Source organism: Dysidea avara, chromosome 5 (genome assembly GCF_963678975.1).
Source record: "Dysidea avara chromosome 5, odDysAvar1.4, whole genome shotgun sequence".
Classification (NCBI taxonomy): Eukaryota; Metazoa; Porifera; class Demospongiae; order Dictyoceratida; family Dysideidae; genus Dysidea; species Dysidea avara.
Genome location: NC_089276.1, coordinates 16,542,853 through 16,566,256, shown reverse-complemented (window position 1 = coordinate 16,566,256; position 23,404 = coordinate 16,542,853). Strand labels below are relative to the sequence as shown.

General features: G+C 38.0%; 1 protein-coding gene across 1 annotated transcript; it reads right to left on the bottom strand.

Annotated features, from left to right (window-relative positions):
• Window positions 1-644: 644 nt before the first annotated feature.
• On the bottom strand, window positions 645-16,987 carry LOC136255051 (exosome RNA helicase MTR4-like). Its single transcript, XM_066047770.1, has 14 exons — window positions 16,891-16,987; window positions 16,781-16,813; window positions 16,386-16,427; window positions 16,303-16,337; window positions 14,160-14,258; window positions 13,987-14,111; window positions 13,766-13,887; window positions 13,083-13,162; window positions 9,148-9,258; window positions 8,445-8,570; window positions 5,429-5,579; window positions 1,930-2,474; window positions 1,758-1,877; window positions 645-851 (listed from the first exon to the last, which is right to left on the bottom strand). The coding sequence occupies exons 1-12, from the start codon at window positions 16,985-16,987 to the stop codon at window positions 2,464-2,466; spliced, it is 1,032 nt and encodes a 343-aa protein (XP_065903842.1). The 3' UTR covers window positions 645-851; window positions 1,758-1,877; window positions 1,930-2,463.
• Window positions 16,988-23,404: the final 6,417 nt, after the last annotated feature.

Below are 23,404 nucleotides of genomic sequence, written 5' to 3'. Positions count from 1 at the left end.
AGAAGGGTTGATGCATGGACGACTGCACATGTAGGTTTAAAATAAATATTTGACTTGAGTTTGGAACACCTACCTTTTGGGCAAATAAACAAGTTTTAAAATAACACCAACACAAGATGGCTATACTAGCTATCTGACTGGGAAGACAATGGAGTGCACGTGGCTTCAGACGGTGTCATAATATTATTGACTTGGAATGGCTGACTAAGTCATGCAAACATGAATACATTTTTGTCACAGAAAATAAACCACACATAACCTTATCCATGAGGCATTGGATGAATCCTGGTGTTCAGGTGTGTTGGAAGGATCCTAGGCTCCAGTGAGGTAAGATGGCATCTATCTGAATTGGTACAGTCCCATACCAAGGCCAGGACGGAACAATCAAACTTAAAGAACGGTGCCCCTCTGGCACCATTCCTTTCTTTGATGCAGTGATATAGGAGTTCAATTATTGTGTTAGAAAAAAGTTAACAAACTCTAAACTTTCCCTTACCGTGACTGTAGGAACTCTAGCTTTCCCTTGGTAGTAACAGCAAGGAACATACTAGAGAGGTGTTGTCCTGAGGCTTTATAAAGGGACTGAGTTTAACACCTTGATTCATTGACATCATAAAGCACTTTGCATGTATCAGTGGAAAAGATCCTTGATATGTGCACTTCATATTTATTTAAAATACAAAAATAGTACATTAATGATTAATAGGCCAAAGGCCTTTGACAATGTACATATCAAGTTTCCCTCCAGTATTGGTCTAGCGAGCGTTTGAACGACGATGTTCTTTTTACCAGTACTACTTCCTTGGGTAAGTCATTCCATTGCAAAAGTGTTGACCTCTCCTCTTCGTCATCTACAAAAAAAGTGAGTGCAAGTCAAGTTGTATAGAATAATTATAGTATAGAATATAGTATAGTAGAATAGTGTTGTTAGTATAGAATATTGTGAATTGTATAAAATTCCAAGAAGAGTTGGATACCCGAGGGTCTTCAGGTCCACTGTTTTTACCTGCCCGGCTAGGGCTCCAAACTTCACTGCTTATTATAGGGTTGGCTGTGTGGTTACCACAAAACATAAACAAATTACCTAAGTACATGCCAGAACCTTTGACCAGTCCTCCAACTGCTGAAGCTGAATAATCTGCTGGCCACAGCCCATTACAACTGATTTCCGATTATGGAAAAACAGCTAATTATCGGCTTCTACCGACGGGAAAGAAGATTTAGTGTGGAATTGGCAGAAACAGAAGAATCATCGTTTACATATTATGGACACTCACAGTAGCTACTAGCAGATTATAACTAGTCTTTGTTGATCTGACATTATGTCACATCAAAGTCTTGCTGCCATTTTGCCGGATATACAGTTAAATTTCTGGTATTCAACTATAAAACAGAAGCTAAGTGAGACTGCACATCATGATTGTATCAAAGCAAGGACAACAGAAAATAAGTCACGAGCATGTATAGAGTAACACAATTGGTGACTTCATCACAATTACAGTGGAACCTGTCTTAGTATGAAACCTAGGCCACCTTTCCATTAAGACCAACTATAAATTCTTCAAATGAGACATCTATACATTAATTCACCTGTCACTTGCTCATTAAAGCCAGACTGAAAGTGGCTGGTTTAGACTGGTTCCACTGAATTGATACAGGAGTCCATGGGGATATTGTATTATGGTGAACTTGTACAAAATAATACCATGAGTAAATATTTTAAAATACTAGTAGAGTTTTAAACATTTTCTACTCACCAACATTTCTCCCTTGTCTCCATCAGGCGGTAGATGAGGGGGCAGGTTGGGAGCTTGTTTGATACTGTCACTAGCACAACGTAGAAACACCTCTGCCACATATACCAGCTTTGTTATGCTCTAGAACAGGCAGAACACTGCAGTAACATTATTTCAATACCAATACACGTACCTGTATACCAGCTACAGAAAAAGCAACAGAATTGCTCTCAGTTAACCTTTGACTGGAACTTCCTCTGAAAGTTTACAATACATCCCCAGCCAAAATCTTTAGTACCATTCTCAACCTGTATATAAACACAATTAATAATGCCATCACATCATTAATTTTATCCTTGTACATGTATACAGTAAGACACAAGACACCACACAGTATATACACATACGTATATGTACACATGGCTTGACCAAATTGTCAATATACTTATTACAATCCTCTTGCTGGGTAGCAGTAGCTCTGTGAATAATTTGCACTAGTGTAAAAGGTACCATGCAAGTGAGACTTGTATTTTAGACTGAATTTCTTTATCCAGTATCCATGTAGAGTAGATAAAATGCACATTTTATTGCAATTGTCCCACATCCACTATTTTGCCTAGTCATAGAAAGGGCAGCATCACGATGAATTGCTGCACTCTCTTTTCCTAGTTGTTGCCTCAGTTTGTAGTAGGTGGCTATCTCTTCTTCATGAGGAATATCCACCTCGTTATACCTCCCCTGTAGAAACGTGGGCAGAAGGTACATACTTTTCCATGTAAACACCTTTTTAACACACACATACAAACAAAACAAACCTGTAGTTGCCATTGTTATATAGTCATGCATAACTGGTGACACACTGAGCCACCTGTGCACTGCTTGTAAGTGCAGGCAAATCATTCTGGGGGGCAGGGTATCCTAACCCAGTAAGTGAGACATGGACATGCATTTGTTCCCTGGGTAGAATGGTTCCCTGGTTACTCACAACATTCATTACAAGAAAACTCAGTGTGCATACATCAAGACACACAATAGTGTGTCGTGCGGCCCAAGAAGCCGGCGCGCAACACCCGTGAGTATATTGACAGGAAGAAAGAAAACGCAATTTTCACACCTCCGTAGCTCTGTGCTGCCTTGGTGAAACAAGACGATTTTTGCTGTGGATACTCCCTCCAACTTCAGCACATCCAAATTTGAACGAAATCACTTCAAGCGTTCCCAAGATATGCGACTTCAAAAATTGGCTTAGTTTCTTCTTTTCTTCTTATTTTTCTTCCTCTTTTCGCACACTTACAAAAACTGCTATAAAACGTGAACGCAATATCCGATTGCCTTGAAGTTTAGCACACAGAAGGGGGGTATAAAGGCGCATCTTTGTACCGACTTTGGCTAGAACACGATAAACAGGAAAGGAGTTATGATTGATTATTCACGAAAAATAACACCAATATGTTGTCATGCCTACAGGGTAAACCGCGTATGGGAAGAAGCTGAAAATCGGTGGGTGAATGGGTTAACTATGGAATCTCAAACCTTTTGTGGTTTGAAAGAAATCAAGCCAAAAACCAGGAAGATACAACGAAAAACCCAACAGTGTGTAACAATTACGCAATTGAGATTAGCTATATAATAAAAAGCGACTGCTTGCCACACCTACCAGATAAACCGCTTGGGGTAATGCTTTGAAAATCGTTTTACAGATGGAGTAATCATATTAGAAAGGCTCTTCAATGGTGTAGAAGAATCAGACTTAAAGCCACGGAGTTATAACACAAACTCTAACTTGGTGCAGCAAGTGCGAGATCAAGATACTCTAATAGAGCAGTCATCCTAATAGAGCAGTCACCCTGAAGAGAATTCAAGAGATCGGCTAGAAACAAGTAACCTGTATAGAGATCAGCTAGAAACAAGTCACCCTGTAGAGAGATCAGCTACAAACAATTCACCCTGTAGAGAGATCAGCTAGAAGAAGTTACCTTGTAGGGAGTTCACGCAACTATGGAAAGAGATAGTTCAGCTAGAAGATATCACCTTGTAGAGTTCAGCTACAAAGAAACTACCAAGTAGAGAGTTCAGCTACAAGCAAATAGCCCTGTAGAGAGATCAATAGAAGAAGTTACCTTGTAGAAAGTTCAGCTACAAAGAAACCATCATGTAGAGAGTTCAGCTGCAAACAAATCACTTGTAGAGAGTTCAGCTACAAACAAATCTCCTGTAGAGAGATCAGCTAGAAGAAGTTTCCTTATAGAGAGTTCAACTACAAACAAATCACCCTGTAGAAAGATCAGCTAGAAGAAATCACCTTGTAGAGAGTTCAGTTACAAAGAAACCATCTTGTAGAGAGTTCAGCTATAAACTAGTGACCTTGTAGAGACATCAGCTAAAAGAAGTTACCTTGTAGAAAGTTCAGCTACAAAGAAACCATCATGTAGAGAGTTCAGCTGCAAACAAATCACCTGTAGTGAGTTCAGCTACAAACAAATCTCCCTGTAGAGAGATCAGCTAGAAGAAGTTACCTTGTAGAGAGTTCAGCTACAAAGAAACCATCATGTAGAGAGTTCAGCTGCAAACAAATCACCTGCAGAGAGTTCAGCTACAAACAAATCTCCCTGTAGAGAGATCAGCTAAAAGAAGTTTCCTTGTAGAGAATTCAGCTACAAACAAATCACCCTGTGGAAAGATCAGCTAGAAGAAGTTACCTTGTAGAGAGTTCAGCTACAAAGAAACCATCATGTAGATAGTTCAGCTGCAAACAAATCACCTGTAGAGAGTTCAGCTAGAAGAAGATTCCTTGTAGAGAGTTCAGCTACAAACAAATCACCCTGTAGAAAGATCAACTAGAAGAAGATACCTTGTAGAGAGTTCAGCTACAAACAAATCACCCTGTAGAAAGATCAACTAGAAGAAGATTCCTTGTAGAGAGTTCAGCTACAAACAAATCACCCTGTAGAAAGATCAACTAGAAGAAGATACCTTGTAGAGTGTTCAGCTACAAACAAATCACCCTGTAAAGAAATCAGCTAGAAGAAGTTACCTTGTAGATTTTTCAACTACAAACAATTCACCCTGTAGAGAGAGCAGCAAAAAGAAGTCACCTTGTAGAGTGTTCAGTTACAAAGAAACCACCATGGAGAGTTCTATAATAAATATATGTATTATATATATAATTTGTACATTTACTGATTTAAATCAGAAATATTTAAAGTACATCTGCTTCATCTTTTCTTCTTCCTGTGGTAAAGAAAAAAACACAGGTTAAAAAAGTCCCAAAGCCGGCCATAGGCTGGCTTTGGGGTATACAAATACAAAAAGGAATGAAATCTAATCCAAAACAGCCAAGCTGTAAAAAAACAGTGCGGCCCTCAAAAAGGCTATGGTGAAAAAGATGTGAAATCCAAGGTGGCAGCCAAGAAATGGCTGTGATGGTAGGTTAATGGTAAAAATTTTAACAATGGCAATATAGGTGAATTTTTTAAGCGGCATAAAATTCACCTAAATTGCCGTTATTAAATTTTTTACCATTAACCTACCATCACAGCCATTTCTTGGCCGCCACCTTGGATTTCACATCTTTTTTCACCATAGCCTTTTTGAGGGCCGCACTGTTTTTTTACAGCTTGGCTGCTTTGGATTAGATATGTACTACATGTACAACACACAATACTACACACACAGTTGTAGCTGTTACTCACTTTCCTCTAGTACAGGGATGGAGGAGTTATTCTGGAACTGGTAGAAGGACCTCTCCAGCATGTACTCTGGGTTGATCTCTTCCACCCTCAACAGGTTAAGCACCATGTTGTAGGTGAGGTGGAAAGCACTATTTAGAGGATTGGCCTCACCCTAACACCAACATAACAGTACATAACATAACGAATACAGATGGATGAAGTGAGGAAAAATAATCAAATGAAAGGCGCCATGCCCTACTGCATATAACTATTAAAGTATGAAAAACGAGTGATAAAAAATGTCAATGACAAGGATAGGATTCGAACCGACGCATTCAGAGCAAAATGGATAAGCAGTCCACCGCCTTAACCACTCAGCCATCTTGTCAATAAGTACTACTTTCCTTCTCACTTGTACTTTGAGCATAACATAAAAACTATTCAAACAGTTGTAAGAACCGCAGTAAGGACTTTATGATAGTTACAAGGCATACTCTTGGACTTATTTGTTGGTACAACATTTGATTATTTGATTCTAGTTGTAAAATGACTTAAAATACTAATAATGGTATCATGACAGAGTGAATAATGTAATACATTGTTGTTACTCTACATATGTAACTAGGTCAGGGAAAACCGGTCTTATTGCCCATGACAGCAGATTTGAATTTTCACCAAGAACACAAAATCACATAAATAAACTATCAAATTTCACAATCAAAATTAGCTAGACTTGAGTGGTCTGCCTTTCCCAAGCACAGTGGTGGTCTGCTTTTCCCAAGCACAATGGTGATCTGTATGTGTGGTCTGGGGCCTTAACGGAGCTCTGGTAAGCCTGGGTGCTCCATGGTGTTGAATAAAGGCTTTTGTTGTAAATTTCCTTCCATTTTAGCCAGTTTTGACACCTGAATGGCCCACAACTTGACCTAATTTATCCCTACACCTTCCTCTTCAAAATTTTAACAGCCTTTTGCCCTCCTTCCTGGCCTCATCCACCCACCCTTATGGAGCTCACCTGATACAGTCAACCCCAGTTTAAAAACTATCTAAAATGTCAGGAAATTAGCTGTTGGTTACTTATATAGTGGATGCTCTGGAAGGTAAGGAATTGGTGTAAAACATGTGAAAATTGGTACACATAGCTTCAACCATTGGTGAGCTACAATACACTAAATATTTAAAACCGGCATTTCTTGATACTTTTGAATAAGCAATAAGACCAGTTTTCCCAGACTAGGTTACATATGTTTTGTACAGTATTGTATGTGTGCATCAGCGTTTAACCCTTTTAACTTGCAAAGAACATTTGGGAAATAAATGTGTTCCCTACTGCGCTCAAGATACCACAATGAAAGTGCACAGTGGAGATATAACATTTCTTGCTTTACTGTGTATCATGCACTACTCAATTATCGTCTGAAAAGTGAAGTATCCACTGCGCTTTTCTGTCAACCTGTTACACAGCAGTATGAATCAAGAACTGTTTGAAAAGCACCAATTTATCCACTATGAAAAATACGGACAATTACTGAAAGGGAAGCCATCACATGCTACCACCAAATCAACACTTTTTGCTGTCAGCAAAAGTGAATGGGACACAAAGGAGGACACTAGTAAGTCCATGAAGAATACATTGTATGTACTGCGGTATGTCAAAAGGCACCTATCAGACCAAAGTGACATCAATCAGTAAAAAAATTAAGCTTGTAGCCTTACCTGTTATCAAGTTACACTTGTCTGAAGGCATCAGTCAGTCAGTTACTAGAAAATCCTGTTAAATAATATAATTTTAAAAATTCCGTAACAATTTGTTGAAAGCATTTTGGGTTGATCTGAAGGCTTGTTTGGGCTTAGTTGTACCTAATCAATACTACCTCATCGTTGTCTGGGAAAAGTGAGACTGGTTTTTGATGTTTTTCATGGCCCACACCTTTGTGGTCCCTACTATACAGTACAATGTGATACGAGAGATTTAATGTACCCCCATGCTAAACGACTCCAATATAATATGGGAGTGCATATCAAATTAGTGTAATTCTATACTTAATCGGTTACTGATATGTCCAGGGGACCAAATACATGATTTTAGCTAAATTGTTCAATAGTAAGAGATTTGATGAAAATTCATTGTACATTGATGTGATAAGTAGACCACTGGTGTTCTTCAAACATACTACTATCCATATTTGATTGTTACTACACTGCTTCTCTGAATACTGTGACTGCTCTATTAGAGTATCTAGAATTGACTGTTCTATTAGAGTATCTTGATCTTTTCTTGCAAACATTTCCCATAAAAGTATGGGGGCCAAGGCCCCCCCCCCCGTCTCCACTGCCTATGCCACAATGTATTCTAAGGGATCAAGGTAATATAAGCCACACACATGCACATTACAATGGATACATCTGAACTCTACAGGCTTAATGGTTCATCAATACACAGTAACCAGACCCTGAAATTAGAGAGAACGCTACACTCCTATACATATCAACTTTAGTAATCATGTCATGCCACCAACCACCAACAAAATGTTGAACTGCACAACTAAGGCATGACAAGGTGGCTGAGTGGTTATGGTGATGGAATGGTGCTCTGCACTCATGGGTTCAAATCCCATCCTTGTTGACTGCTTTTTTGCTTGTTACATATCTAAATAGTCAACTTATCTTCTTTCCATTCTAACCCACACATGAAAGATGCTACCAGAATTTTGGTACTGACAAACAAACTTTAACAAGAAATTACATTTATGTGGTGATCAAAACGCCGGTAAAGTGTTAATCACAATTGCTCATACAGTATAGCATTCATCATAGCACCACATAGCAACTGTTTCCAATTTAAATATTTGCACATTCTAATAAATGACAGGCACGTTGTTTTCCTCTCCAAAATGCCTTGTATGTATAGCTACACACGTGGGAACACACTCACCCAAGCATGCACACCCCCCACATGCACACAAACATGAATACACACAACACACACTTGTACCAGTAAAGGCTACAGTAGGAAAGCACACAATGGCTAGCTCACCTTGAGGAGGTTCTTGTCGGCAGCAGAGTCCAGCTTCTGGTCTACCATCATCATCACCATGCCTCGCTTGTCAAGACCACGCCTCACTGCATGCCCACTCATCTGAATGTACTCTCCAGATATGATCTGTTCACAGTTAAAACAAAGAAAGTCCATAGTCATATGTATTACAAAACAATTTTCTGGATGCAACTTTTAAAGCAATCAGCCACTACTATCCTCCTTGCCTTAAGTAATTTGTTACATAACAAGTTGATGTTGTGCAACTTCTAAAAACCAGGCGCCATGCAGCAAACAAACCTAACCGGAATTAATTAACAGTGTATTAAACTAATATTTATATTGGGTTTTGCTTTGTTGCTACATACACAATTGAATCATAGTAATTTGTATTTCAAAATTGTTGCAATTCTGTAATTATATTGCTAAGCACTGCTAAGGAGGCATACCTTTAGGTAACCCACTAATACTGCACAAAAGTATCTTCTTAACTGTTTTATAGTTTGTCAGTAACATTTTCTTATGCAAATTCTCTAGGCAAAGCCTCAAAGCTGCTCTTCATTTTTGTGAGAATCAAACTCCGGTAGTCAAGCAAGCCAATACCTTATTCATAAAAATGGCCAAAACAGATTCTTAACAGAAGTTCTATGGAACAAGCTCTGGACAATATGTAGACAGTTATTCTAGACATTAGGAAGCTCACCTTAATAAGTCCCTCTGAGAACAATATCTCAATAGTCTCCTTCAGTATGTGTAGTAGTCCAGAATGATGAATATCAATACCTCTCTTTAGTAGTGGTAGTACATGCTCCACCTAGTGAGGTACACGTATACAATAACTGAACATGGTGAACTCTAGCCATGTCTAATCTTTCTGACCATAAGCAGATGGCTGTAGTAATAAAAACTTGCATACTTCCTCATGAACCACTATAGTGGGCTCATAGTAGGGATTGCCCATGTTTTTAAACGAAGTGTGTGCCCACAGCCAGCCAAAGGCCGGCTGTGGGTGCACCTGGTTTACTGAAATTGTTTTCGTAAAAGTGTGTGTGTACCTACCTATGTGTCTATCTACCTATCTTCAGTATGTTTATCCGTATGCACCCACACGCGCAAAATTGTTAGATGGTAAAATGCAGCCAGGATATAGGAATTGAAAGCTCTGTATGAAATTTCCACATACATAAACTCTGCTATGCAGTGGTTTCTTCTCAGTGGTCTGAAATATGGGTATGGCGACTCTTTGTGAACGGTCTTCCCTTTCAGTTTTATAGACGTTTAACAACTTCAAAACAACGTTGAAAGGCCTATTAGGCTACCAGAGATAGCGTATCCTTTGAGTTTAAAAGGAGGCATCACCATACTGTACTTATGCGAACAAAAATGAAGGGAAGCCTCAAGGCTTTCTCTAAACAATTTGGGTGAGAAAGCACGATAGATGCACAATAAAACAGTTAAGATACTTCTGTGTGTGATTTGCGGTTTACAGTGATTTGTTATAGTTACGCTTTGTTAGCAGCACATAGCAATGTAATTACAGAATTACAAAATAATTCATGAATTATGAAATACACTAAATTACAGTATTTTTCAAATCCAATTATCTAGCTGAATGAATAAAATATACATGGTTGACTAGTTGCGTTGAATGGGAAAGTATTAACTTTATGGCTGCCTGGTTTTTAGAAATAGAACACATGCCTAAAACACCTTGGAAAGCATCCTCCAACTCAAAATAATCATCCGGTGGTTATTTGTAAATGGTATATTATGTACAGTAGGTGCACTAGAAAGTCACAAGTGAAAAGAAATCAGCATGTGTATTTGAGACAAAACTGAAATTTGCTGTTTTGTTCATAATATGTGATCCGCTGAGTGAAAACTGGTTGTTGTCACAAAATTATATTTTGCTACGGTATATTGAAATAAACTGGGTAAACAGACGAGTGCTATATAAAAACCATGCACATTTTAATTGCTTTGGTATGTACTGAAACAAAGCTCAAATCAATACATCACAAAAGGATGAAATTTTGGCTAACAGAGAAGCAATGAAATGGAATTCAACGAATGTGCAAAAACAGCTGGGTTTTGCTCAGCTGGTCACATATAGTTTCACAGGCATGCGTGTAGTAAAGTTTACATTGTGTGTGTCCATGACATATTATTGATTTCATTTTTGAATTAAATAGCCAAAACCAGGCCATTTCTTCTTGTCAAACATCATTATGCACACAAAGCCATAAAATTCATACTTAGAGTTAGGTTCCTGGTACACATTGCTTGTAGCTAATAAAAACGTGTTCTTGTTAAACCCATTAGCCAGGAAGCTTATGATGAATACAGTGTTGCAAGGTGGTTTTATTTTTCCTTTACCGTATGTGGGTGGGCTATCCAAGTTCAAAAAGTACTCTAATAGAGCAGTCACACAAATACTCTAATAATGCAGTCGAGTGTGTATCTGAAAGCAACAAAGATTACAATGAATTTGATAGCTACTAAAGGCTTCGCAATGTAAACTCTAAGGACACTCTGTATGCACATTACAATTTGATTAGTTCATGTGTACATACCAAAACATTGACTGCATACAGCTATGTAGAATGGAAAACTGACAACAGTCTTCATTATCAATAAAACAAATTAAACTATATGAACAAAAATTTTGAAAGGAGAATAGGGATCCTTGAAGTCATGAAACAAGAAGGGATTGCTGGGGTGGTCATAAATCCTCATTTTAAAAGATGAATAAAGCATAAAGATAGTCAAAATAGGAATTTGTGATTTACATGATCACTTTTTGTTTCATGGATTTTTTTGGTGATCCTGTTCCTCTTTTACAATTTAATTTCTTTCGTCTAGTATTATTTTGTTTCATGGATGTACAGCAAAAGTTAGTGCTAAAAACTATACAGCCATGCTCACTTAGTGCTCCCCCCCACATGTCCATGATGGACGTATAATAAACTTGTATTCCACTTAACTGACCATGATAAAATTTCAAAGTTCTCTTCACCATCAACAGTTGCGTACACTAAAGAAGCTATATAAACATAAAATTATGGGATGGTGTTTAGGTGTGAGTGGACTTTGTTGTAGCATTAGTCAAGGCTGAAACAGTACCCCTTACCCTAAGATGATCATCTCTGCATGGTGAGCCCTTCCTGTAAGCAATCATGATTTGCTACCAGAGACCATACAAATGCACTCTCAAAATAATACAGTATGGTAGTACCATATTAGGGATCATGGAAAACTGGGCTTTTCCAGCCAAAAATATTACCCTAAAACCAGCCTCAATTTTCCAAGGCCAAAAAAGGCTTTTTAGATCAATCCCAAATCCTTCAAAAAATTTCTATGGAATTTAAAAAAAATTTTATGGAATTCAAAAAAAAATTCTAATTAACAGAATTTAAGCTGACTGACTAACTAACTAACTGATTCCTTCAGCCAAGCATAACTTGACAATGGATAAGCTTGATTTCTTCACTGTTTTACGTCGCTTCCTTCCGAGATGTGCCTTTTCGCCAACCACAGTACTTACAACACTTGCATCATGAACTTGCCTTTGTTCTCCTTTGTGTTCCAGTTGTTTTCGCTGACAACACAAGGTGTCGATTTATGACAGCACGATGTGGCTTCCCTGTGGCTGCGATGGCTAATCGCCTGTCAACTGGACTGATTTCAGAGATGCTTCTCGGAACTGTTTTTCATTTGTAACACTGTGTACAGCATAGCTGAAAACAAAGCATAAAGGCCACCTCCCTTTCTGTTACGTAATTGATTGTTGGGCACACGTTCTGATGTAAAATTACTTTTAGGCATTCCTGGCACCATTCTTTCTTTTAATGCGGTATGCGCTGGTTCATTTGCCATAACTATGTTACACAAACAAGTAGAAGGAAAATTAGGAATTTTAAGCTGGATTAGGGATCAAAGAAAAAAAAAGTAGTGAAACAAGGAAATAGTCAAAAAGTGGTGAAACAAGGGAGGTTGCCTATGCCTACAGATATACTAGTGGACATCAAATCCCTGCAGGTATAGGCAACCTTCCCTGTTTCACCACCTTTTTAGCTTTCCCTTGTTTCACTACTTTTGTTTCTTTGATCCCTAAGGATAATGGCTAATAATTAACACCTGATGAAAACACATAAGTCATGATGTTTACAGGACAAGTCATGATGTTTACAGGACAAGTCATGATGTTTACATACAGGTTGAATACAGAGAAATATGCCTGGGTCCCAGGCTGTATGGCCCCTCAGGCACCTGGCTAGACTGTTAGCTGTCTATGGATAAGACACCATTTGGTTTGGGATTTTTTTCTGCATTCAACATAGTTTTAGTATCATGTTTCTGACTACACAGGTCTGACCATCTCATCACAGTGGTCACATACTCACATACAGCCTAAGACTACGAGCTTAAGTATGGCAATACTTTATTATAGTGTTTCACGAGTTTTTCAGCAATCCCCATTCCTTAATAAAAATTCTAATATGCCTAGTAAAAGCTGATTTGGTGGCCACCTGATGATCTCATCACAGTAATCACACATGCATATTTGTAGGCCTGTGGAGGCCCAACACACTGAATATGAGCCTTCACTATACTCACAATACATACAGACTAAATTACCTGTGGTAGTTTCTTGTCATCTTCAGACAGACAGTTGATGGCATTAGTGAAAACCTGTTTAACCAGTTTCTTCTCATCAGCTGAAACACATTCAATAGATGTAAATACATGTAAGTGAAGTGTGTAAATGTGAATGTTGTCATGTACCAGGTAACCATTGGGTGCACTACAAAACAATTAAGTTTTGCTGTCTATGTAGGCTAATCCTCATGGGGGGATTTCACAGCTGTGTGGTGCATGCATAGTTGGCATTTAGGTCCCTTCCCACCTCAACATACAAAGCCAGCAAAGCAACACACACATTTCAGGGAGGCAAGCAACAAGCTTGTCACCTATGAGAATATGTACAGAAAATTAATTACTGTATTTACTTGATTAGACGCTGCATGCTTTAATACCTTAAAATTGCTTTGATGTGGTGAGTGACTAATCAAAATCAGCCACCACTGGATGACATTTAAGCCTTTATTTTTGAAATCGAAAGTCGCACCACACAAATGTGGCTACCATTGAAGGTATGGCATTTAATCAAGGAAATATGGTAACTAATGGAAACAGTTGCTGTGATGAACATATTGCTATATTGTATAAACGATTGTGATTAACACTTTACCTTAACACTTTATCGACATTCTGAGCACCACACAACTACACACATTGCACATATTACACAGCGCCCTTACCAGAGTTAAAGTCCAATTTAGACATTTGTAGAGCATATGCCTCACAGTCTCTCTTACTGAAGCTGAACACAATCACCGGCTGAAGGTTACGCTCCATTGTCATCTTAACCACCTTGATGGACCTGCATGGATAGGAAACTAAAGGTAATAGTACTAAAGAAGTATCCTGCTTATCCAGGTCGGTTTAAAGGAAAACTTACGTAGGTAGTAATTAGAAATACAGAGTACTAGAAAACAAATGGTCAAAGTTACTTTTACTGCTTTCTCTTCTTCCTTTGGTCTCTGGCTGTCCTCCATCATTTAACTTGTTCATCGCCTTCTGAAAGTTAGCCTCTCTAAAGTTACCCTGATAAGTGAACAATACACAACACATAAACTGATAGACACACAGTACCTTCTCATCCACTACCAGATACAAGCCATCAGCTCCAGCAGGGAACAGGTAGTGTTGTGATGGTACAGGATGATAATCAGTATAGACTACGTGACATGGCTGTAGTGGGGTAGAGAGTACACATGAATGCAGTTGTGTGGGACTTTATATATGCTTAATTTAATTTGAAGTTAGGCACAACTGAAATTACTATACGACAGATATTATCATATAGTACGGTAGTACTGCACATTTATGCTGCCTGATGGACTGATGCTGCATAACTCAACAATGGATAAGGCTACAGGCTTGATTTCTTTACTGCTCGATGTTGCTTAGTCCCGAGATGTGCCTTTTTGCCAACTGCAGTACGTACAATACACGCATCATAGACTTGCCTTTGTCCTCCTCTGTGTTCCAGTTCTTTTTGCTGGCAACGCAAGGTGTTGATTCGCAATAGCGCAACGCAGCTTCTCTGTGGCTGTGTTGGCTATTAGCTATGGTTTTTGCTTGTATTTTCCATAGTGGCTAGATTGATTGCTGAGATGCTTTTTGTACTGTTCTTCATTTGTAACACTGTGTAACTGACTGAACATAGATGAAAGCAAAGCATAATAGCTCATATGGCCACTGACTTAATTCACTTGGGGCTTGCAAATCGTCCGTAATTTTTATGGTGACTAGATTGGTTGCAGAGATGCTTCTTCATTTGTAATACTGTACAAAGGGCTGAACATACGTAGCTGAAAGTGAAGCGTAATGGCCAGTTCACTTGAGACAGTAATTGATAGCTGGGCTGTATGTTCAGACGAAAACATTATCTCTGGCATCATCCTTTCCTTTGATGTGGTATGGGTGGGTTCACAGTTATAATAATGCTACAAAAAAGTAAACAAACAAGTAGGAATTCTAGGATCACAGAAAAAGTATATGTCAGGAAATAAGGGAGGTCACCTATACCACAGGGATTACATGTTTAATAGTATATCTGCAGGTGTAGGTGGCCTCCCTTGTTTCCCTACTTTTTCTATGATCCCTAATTAAACTTGGAGCATGACATACAAATACTGTATACCAGTCAGTATCTCAAGGTTGACAGGCCAGAATTGCATAGGTATTAACATTTATAAGTATTAAAAAATTTTACATAATGCTTCCTTTGATGTCTGAGGTTACTAAATGCAATAGAAACCTATGGCAGGGTTACTAATGGTTATTTATTACATTCATTAAATGAAAATTGGCAAAGCCAAAAACAAAATGTCCGTACTGTTAGCTTACTTTCTGGACAAATTAATGTTGAGATCTACTGTAGATGTTCAATACAACAATGTCATGGTGTAGCAATGACACAATAAACTAAAGGATAATCTCAATGCTAGCATCCAGTTTGCTTCTTAATAGCTTACTAACTGACAAGACAAATGTCATTCTAGCTAGGCCTGCATAGTACAGTAACTACTTGATACTAACACTATTATCATGCAATGCTATGAATGTCATACCAGTGCAGTAGCACTATAACACAATCAACTCAACTTAAGGATAAATCCCAATTATAAATCCCAATGTTATCACGCACAGTTTGCCACTTGCTCTCACTCTTTCTTTACGAACTTTGTTTAAGAAAATTTTCTAAATCACTTAGAACAAGCCGACATCAGTTTCTATGCTATTTAGAGCCCCTCATAAGATGTGGGCTTGGCTACCCACAATTAATTGTCTCAGTCTGATAGCTTAGGTTCCTATTCTAACAGGTGATTTATATTAGGGCCAGGGGTAGCATTCCAATAATGATGTCCTGAAAAATCAATAGTGGAAAAACATTGGTTGTGCCAAGGCTACAATACTGGATGTGGCCTTGGTAATTAAATTTGTGGGTAGCCATCCACAGGTCTTTAAATGGTATAGAACTTTGTCAGCTCTGGTGTTTACATGGTTGGTATGGTTAAGCACTTTGACTTAGTGGTTGAGCTATATTACACTTAGGTGGTTTCTGGTTGTAATGTTTGGTCTATATGCTGATAGCCTTATTAAGGAGATAAAATTACCATACATTCAAGCATTCAAGCATCACAGCTATTCTCATAATTGGCTCACTAAGGCTTGATCACCCTAACTACACTATATAGCAGTAAACAAAATTATTGCATTAATGGCTGACCTGTTTATGCAGGTGACATATCCACTTGGCAAACTCTATGGCATTAGGTATGGTGGCTGACAGGAACACATAGTGGACATTACCTGGCAACAAGATGATAGTCTCTTCCCACACTACACCTCTCTCTGTAGGAAATACAAACCCACAATGATTAGTGTGTAGGGAGGTACGGTATATATATTATCCTTCATGTAGTGGATCTCATCTAAACCACCCTTCTCTCATCACCTGTATCATATGATGTAGTGTTTATATCTGTGGTGTAGTGTAGTGTATCCAGCAGTACATTGCTCTAACACATCATTATAAGGCCACCTACCTATGTGATACCAATCCTCAAAATTAATGTGCATGTATGTATGTGGAGAGTGGTTGTACTGTACAAGAGCAGCCACTACTTACTATAGTATGGAAGCCAGAGATTAGACCAGTGATTTAATGTACAGTATTAATAGTAAAAATATACTATGAGACATACCTCTGATCCATGATACAACATTGATCTCAAAATCTACAGAAAAATTATAAATATACGTAGTTATCTACACAGAAATTAAGTGGCATGTGTGTGTGTGTTTCATTGTTTACTAACACTCACCTCAGTTGTCACAACAAGACAAGAGGCACTAGGGTTAATAGCAACATCACCCGTCATCAGCTCCAAATCTTGAAATTGTTCATACATCTCACAATACTTATGGCTGCTAAGGGCCTATAAACCAATAATGTTCAATATGCCCTAACTGAAGACACAAGCATTTTTATAATACTTGTACTCATCCCCTAACCTTAATAGGAGTGGTGTAGATGACTCTCTGGGTCTCCCTCAATTATAAAGTAATCATACACCTACAAACATAAAATTGCAACAACTGAATGACATACACAACCCGCAGAATATATAATACTAAATTTTATCATATATACATATACTAACACAGTACAGGATGCATATAGAATTATTGTTGAGAGAAGTTGCTTTTCTCCCAAGGTTCACACAGGTTCCACAGCATACTTAGCTTATTCTGCTAATGCAGTCTTTCCAGCTGAGGTGTGGGCAGAAACTAACACTGACTGTTTATTCTCAACACAATTAATGGCTTCCTTCTGGAATGGGTCCAGTACAAATGGATATTCCTGTGAACAGGCAACAAGAAATGTTTATGGTACACTGACCACTGAATGATTTAATCATACATTTTGAGCTGTGTAATACATAGTTAGTGACGGATTAGATACACACTTGAAAAATAACTGGAAAATACCTACATATGTATACAGTCTTAACTATAGCTATACTGATACTGTAGTCGTGTGACATGTGCAGTTGAACTTCAGCCATTCAAAATATGAACTAAATTTTTAACCAGATGGCAAAACTGATCACTTATTACAACAGTTGGTTCTGAACACCATGGTAGTCCCAAGTTTAACACTGAGACAGTTGTTGTAGTACCGTTACAACCAAGACACACACCTTAGCTGGTGGACCAGTTGGTTTTACTATAGTATGTATGCGTTGAGCTGGATCCTCAAAATCATTTAATAACACATGGATGCAATTACACATATCTTGAAATTTGGCTTATTTGTAGCATGGCTTATTTGAAGTACAGCTTGACCCGCTAAAAATCTTTTTTTCAAATGTCTGACATAATCCAATCAAAGAATTCACCATGCACTTCCTAAGAGGAAGCCATAAAAGTGTAAGGTCCATTACAGCCCTTTTAATAGAGCCAAAGTACACATGTCTGTTGTTGACACTTTTGCTGTCACCAATAATCGTCTGGTTGGCTGACATGTTTTACTCTCTTGAGAAAAATCCATTTTTAAGTTACTTATTAGCTGTTTTTCAGATCCAGCTCAACTTGTACATACGTACTACACTATAATGTCGCTCTGCACCCACGAAAATATTTTTACTCGAAAATTTCTGAAACAAAAATATTTTTACACGCAAATTTCCCTGCCTACGGTACATCATTCTTATTGCATCTCATCATTCCACAGGTACAACAATACCGCAGTTTTCACCAATGATTAGTGTTTGTAACAGGTCAGAACACTATTACATCATACCACAAACAAACATGTGATGCTACTGGAGACAAAGGCCTGGTACTTGCAAGTCCAAAATCATTGCAAAAGACTGAGATACCAGTCACATAAATAGTGAAAGTTATTGGCATACGAGATGGAAAGTTTTCCAGATGGTACACTTGGCTAAGTAGATTATATTTAATTAACAGGAATTTGAAAAATGCACGATTGTGTTGGGTTTTTGCACAAATAGTAGCCCAAAGGAGACCTCACAAATTTTCATTTCATTGTTATTTGGTTTCTCTAGTGTATGGAACTACTTTTACTGCAGTAATGGCAAAGCGAACTTAAAATTATCGAGGTGTAAGGTAGTTGGCGACCTGAAGAATACAGGTTTATTAATAGGGGTGTGCAATATCAGGACTTTGATTTCGATATGATATCGATTGATAATCAGTAAAATATCACAATATCGATTCGATTTTGATAATTAAATTGTGTGGGCGGACAATATTTATAAATATGCTTTAAATACAATAGATTCAAAAAAATCATTATACAACACTACTAAAAAGCCTAGGAAACTGGTAGATAAGCTTTTAAAATGGCTAAATTGCACAGAACTGACCTTCATATCTAGCACGACTGCACATTCAGACCAAAATACTATAACTTTATCAAAATTTTTAGTAGAGTGACTAAGCAAGAAATTTTGATGAAAGCGTTCACTTTATGATAAAAGCACCAAATTTTCTGTGAAAGTTGATTCAGCAAGGTACCGTAGATTCCCTAAAAATTTGGAAGTAATAAATTAATTCCGTTCGTGTCTGGCCGAACAATTAGGAAAAAATGCACCAACACGGTGATATTGTTGAATTTTTAGGGATCTATTCCTAATACAGTCTGCACGCTTCATGGCTATGTTATTTGCGATTCTGAATTTCTCTCTACAGGGACCAACAGGAACGCCTTGAGGCGGAGCTGACGATACCACAATACACACTTGGCCGCAGCACTATATACTATGATTGCCTACATTATCCAGGAGAGATGGTCAATGTCATTACTACATCGCTTTTGAATACAATCACCCAGATGTAATATCAGTTAAGGATTTCAACAAGTAATAAAAATAGAAACCACAATCCATAATATTATTAAACTATCTCGTGATAAGTCAGATGCTACATGAAGTGTTCCATGGCTTAACAAAGCATTATCTGAGGGTGTATCATGTTACAAGGAGATGTGGTGGGGCTAGGAGAGATTTTATTCTGTGAACAGAAACGAATATCGTTTCGCGGTAGCCATGTCACACGATGATATCGTTGGGCACGTTCCCTGAACAATTTCACACTTGGTGCTTCATCCAGCATAAAGGTAGCATATTGTGTGAGATCACTGGGAATCCTCAGTACTCAGTCCAGAGACCTTCGTCAACTAGTGCTCCAAGTGCCGAAAAATTAGTGCGCTTATAATTAGAAACTTTCCTGCGCTTGCCGAAATTTAGAGCACATTGCGTTCAAAGCATTGGGAGTGCCGAATATTTAGAGATGCCGAAATTTTAGGGAATCTACGGTATACTAAATCATTTGAGATACGGTGCCACATCAAAATCATTGCCTTAGGGAATGTTTTGAAACTCTAAAACTAGGTTCTAAACCCATTTCTAGCTACTCAGGAAACCATACAAGTATATCCAAAATCTTCGTTTTGCTTAAATAGCATGAATGTATCTCAAATTTACAATAATCAGAAAATCTTTCAAAATGTGGTAAATAACCTGTTTTTAAACATTTACAATGGAGCCAATATTTCAGTATTAAAAACATTTACTATTGAGTTAGCTCAGAGTACATTTATGGCTTCCCCAATACATTTTCTATAAATTTTATTTTTAAAGGCTCTTTGAGCATGATATGATCGGTAATTTTAATGGCACTATATCTAATATGAAATAGTACTTAAGCAAATGTTGTACCAAGTTTGATGCTTTTATCAATAATTCTTTACTTAGCCGCTCTACTATTTCTCAATATATCAATTATAAATAAAATGTCGAAATCAGCATTTGCAATATCGAATTTGATACGATAACAACATTGAAAAATTATTGCGATATCAATAATTTTACGATATATTGCACACCTCTATTTATTAATAGGTTCTATATAGCTTTTAGCATGAAAACTGGATACTTTTGCTGTACATGAGTGAAACAAAATCAAGACACACGGTAGTGTGTCGTGCTGCCCAAGAAGCCGGCGCGTAACACCCGTGAGTATATTGACAGGAAGAAAGAAAACGCAATTTTTCGCACCTTTGTAGCTCTGTGCTTCCTTGATGAAACAAGACGATTTTTGCTGTGGACATGCCCTCCAACTGCAGCACTCCACATTCCAAATTTGAGCGAAATCGCTTCGCGCGTTCCCGAGATATGCGACTTCAACAATTGGCTCAGTTTCTTCGGTTTTTTATTCTTCTTATTTTTCTTTTTCTTGTCGCACACTTACAAAAACTGCTATAAAACGCGAACGCCATATCCGATTACCTTGAAATTTGGCACACAAAAGGGGGATATAAGGGCGCATCTCGGTACCAACTTTGGCTGGAATATGATAAACAGGTAAAGAGTTGTGAGCGATTATTCACGAAAAATAACACTAATATGTTGTCACGCCTACAGGGTAAACCGCGTATGGGAAGAAGCTGAAAATCGGTGGGTGAATAGGTTAACTATTGAACCTCAAACCTTTTGTGGTTTGAAAGGAATCGAGCTAAAAAACAGGAAGATACAATGAAAAAGCCAACAGTGTGTAACAATCACGCAATCGAGATTAGCTAATAAAAAAAACGACTGCTTGCCACGCCTACCAGATAAACCGCTTGGGGTAATGCTTTGAAAATTGTTGTACAGATGGAGTAATCATCTTAGAAAGGTTCATCAATGGTGTAGAAGAATCAGACTTAAAGCCACAGAGTTATAACACAAAATCCAACTTGGTGCTGCAAGTACTAGATCGAGATACTCTAATAGAGCAGTCATCCTAATAGAGCAGTCACCCTGAAGAGAATTCAAGAGATCAGCTAGAAATAAGAAACCTGTATAGAGATCAGCTACACACAAGTCACCCTGTAGAGAGATCAGCTAGAAGAAGCTACCTTGTAGATAGTTCAGCTACAAACAAATCTCCCTGTAGAGAGATCAGCTAGAAGAAATTACCTTGTAGAGAGTTCAGCTACATGCAAAGAAACCACCATGTAGAGAGTTCAGCTGCAAAGAAATCACCACTGCCCAAATTTCAAGGCAATAGCTCTTTCCAATCTGAAGTTATCAATTGTCAAAGTTGGCAAATTGGACGTGTGTGGAAGGCCCCTTTTCGCAAATCCGGTCACATATGTATTATATATATAATTTGTACATTTACTGATAAAATATTTAAAGTACATCTACTTCATCTTTTCTTCTTCCTGTAGTAAAGAAAATAAACATAGGTTTAAAAAGTCCCAAAGCTGGCCATAGGCCGGCTTTGGGGTATACAAATACAAAAAGAAATGAAATCTAATCCAAAACAGCCAAGCTGTAATAAAAGTGTGCGGTCCTCAGAAAGGCTATGGTGAAAAAAGATGTGAAATCCAAGGTGGCGGCCAAGAAATGGCTGTGATGGTGGGTTAATGGTAAAAATGTTAATAATGACAATTCAGGTGAATTTTTGTGCCGCTTCACAAAATTTACCTGAATTGTCATTATTAAAATTTTTACCATTAACCTACCATCACAGCCATTTCTTGGCCGCCACCTTGGATTTCACATCTTTTTTCACCATAGCCTTTTTGAGGGCCGCACACTTTTTTTACAGCTAGGCTGTTTTGGATTAGATATATATAACTAGCTAGCAGTGAAATATCACTAAAATTGCATATCTGAGATTCTAATTTTCAACAATTTCCTGTGGGGCATTTTCAAGCTTTTAGTATGAAAACTGGATACTTTTGCTGTACATGAGTGAAACAAAATCAAGACACACGGTAGTGTGTCGTGCGGCCCAAGAAGCCGGCGCGCAACCCCGTGAGTATATTGACAGGAAGAAAGAAAACGCGATTTTCGCACCTCCGTAGCTCTGTGCTGCCTTGATGAAACAAGACAAATTTTGCTGTGTACATTCCCTCCAACTTCAGTACTCCACATTCCAAATTTTAGCGAAATCGCTTCAGGCATTCCTGAGATATGCGACTTCAAAAATTGGCTTAGTTTCTTCGTTTTTCTTTTTCTTCTTCTTCTTCTTCTTATTTTTCTTCCTCTTTTCGCACACTTACAAAATCTGCTATAAAACGCGAATGCGTTATCCGATTGCCTTGAAATTTGGCACACAGAAGGGGGGTATAAAGGCGCATCTCTGTACCAACTTTGGCTGGAATACCATAAACAGGCAAAGAGTTATGAGCGATTATGCACGAAAAATAACACCAATATGTTGTCACGCCTACAGGGTAAACCGCGTATGGGAAGAAGCTGAAAATCGGTGGGTGAATAGGTTAACTATTGAACCTCAAACCTTTTATGGTTTGAAAGAAATCGAGCTAAAAACCAGGAAGATACAGCGAAAAAATCAACAGTGTGTAACAATTACGCAATCGAGATTAGCTAATTTTTATTATTATTATTATTATTATTATGCTTGCCACGCCTACCAGATAAACCACTTGGGATAATACTTTGAAAATCGCTGTACAGATGGAGTTATCATCTTAGAAAGGCTCTTCAATGGTGTAGAAAAATCAGACTTAAAGCCACGGAGTTATAACACGAAATCCAACTTGGTGTAGCAAGTGCGAGATCGAGATACTCTAATAGAGCAGTCATCCTAATAGAGCAGTCACCCTGAACAGAATTCAAGAGATCAGTTAGAAATAAGTAACCTGTATAGAGATCAGCTACAAACAAATCACCCTGTAGAGAGTTCAGCTACAAACAATTCACCCTGTTCAGACATCAGTTAGAAGAAGTTTTCTTGTAGAGAGTTCAGTTACAAACAAATCACCCTGTTGAAAGATCAGCTAG

Bases quoted from the DNA above. Each gene is read 5' to 3' on its own strand.
- LOC136255051 (XM_066047770.1), bottom strand. From the start codon at position 16,987: ATGTATGAACAATTTCAAGATTTGGAGCTGATGACGGGTGATGTTGCT. The intron at 16,814-16,890 runs GTAAACAATGAA...ATTTTTCTGTAG, and splicing joins GACAACTGAGGTGAGTGTTA to ATTTTGAGATCAATGTTGTA. The intron at 13,163-13,765 runs GTAAGGGCGCTG...AATGTGTTTCAG, and splicing joins TAAATTGGACTTTAACTCTG to CTGATGAGAAGAAACTGGTT.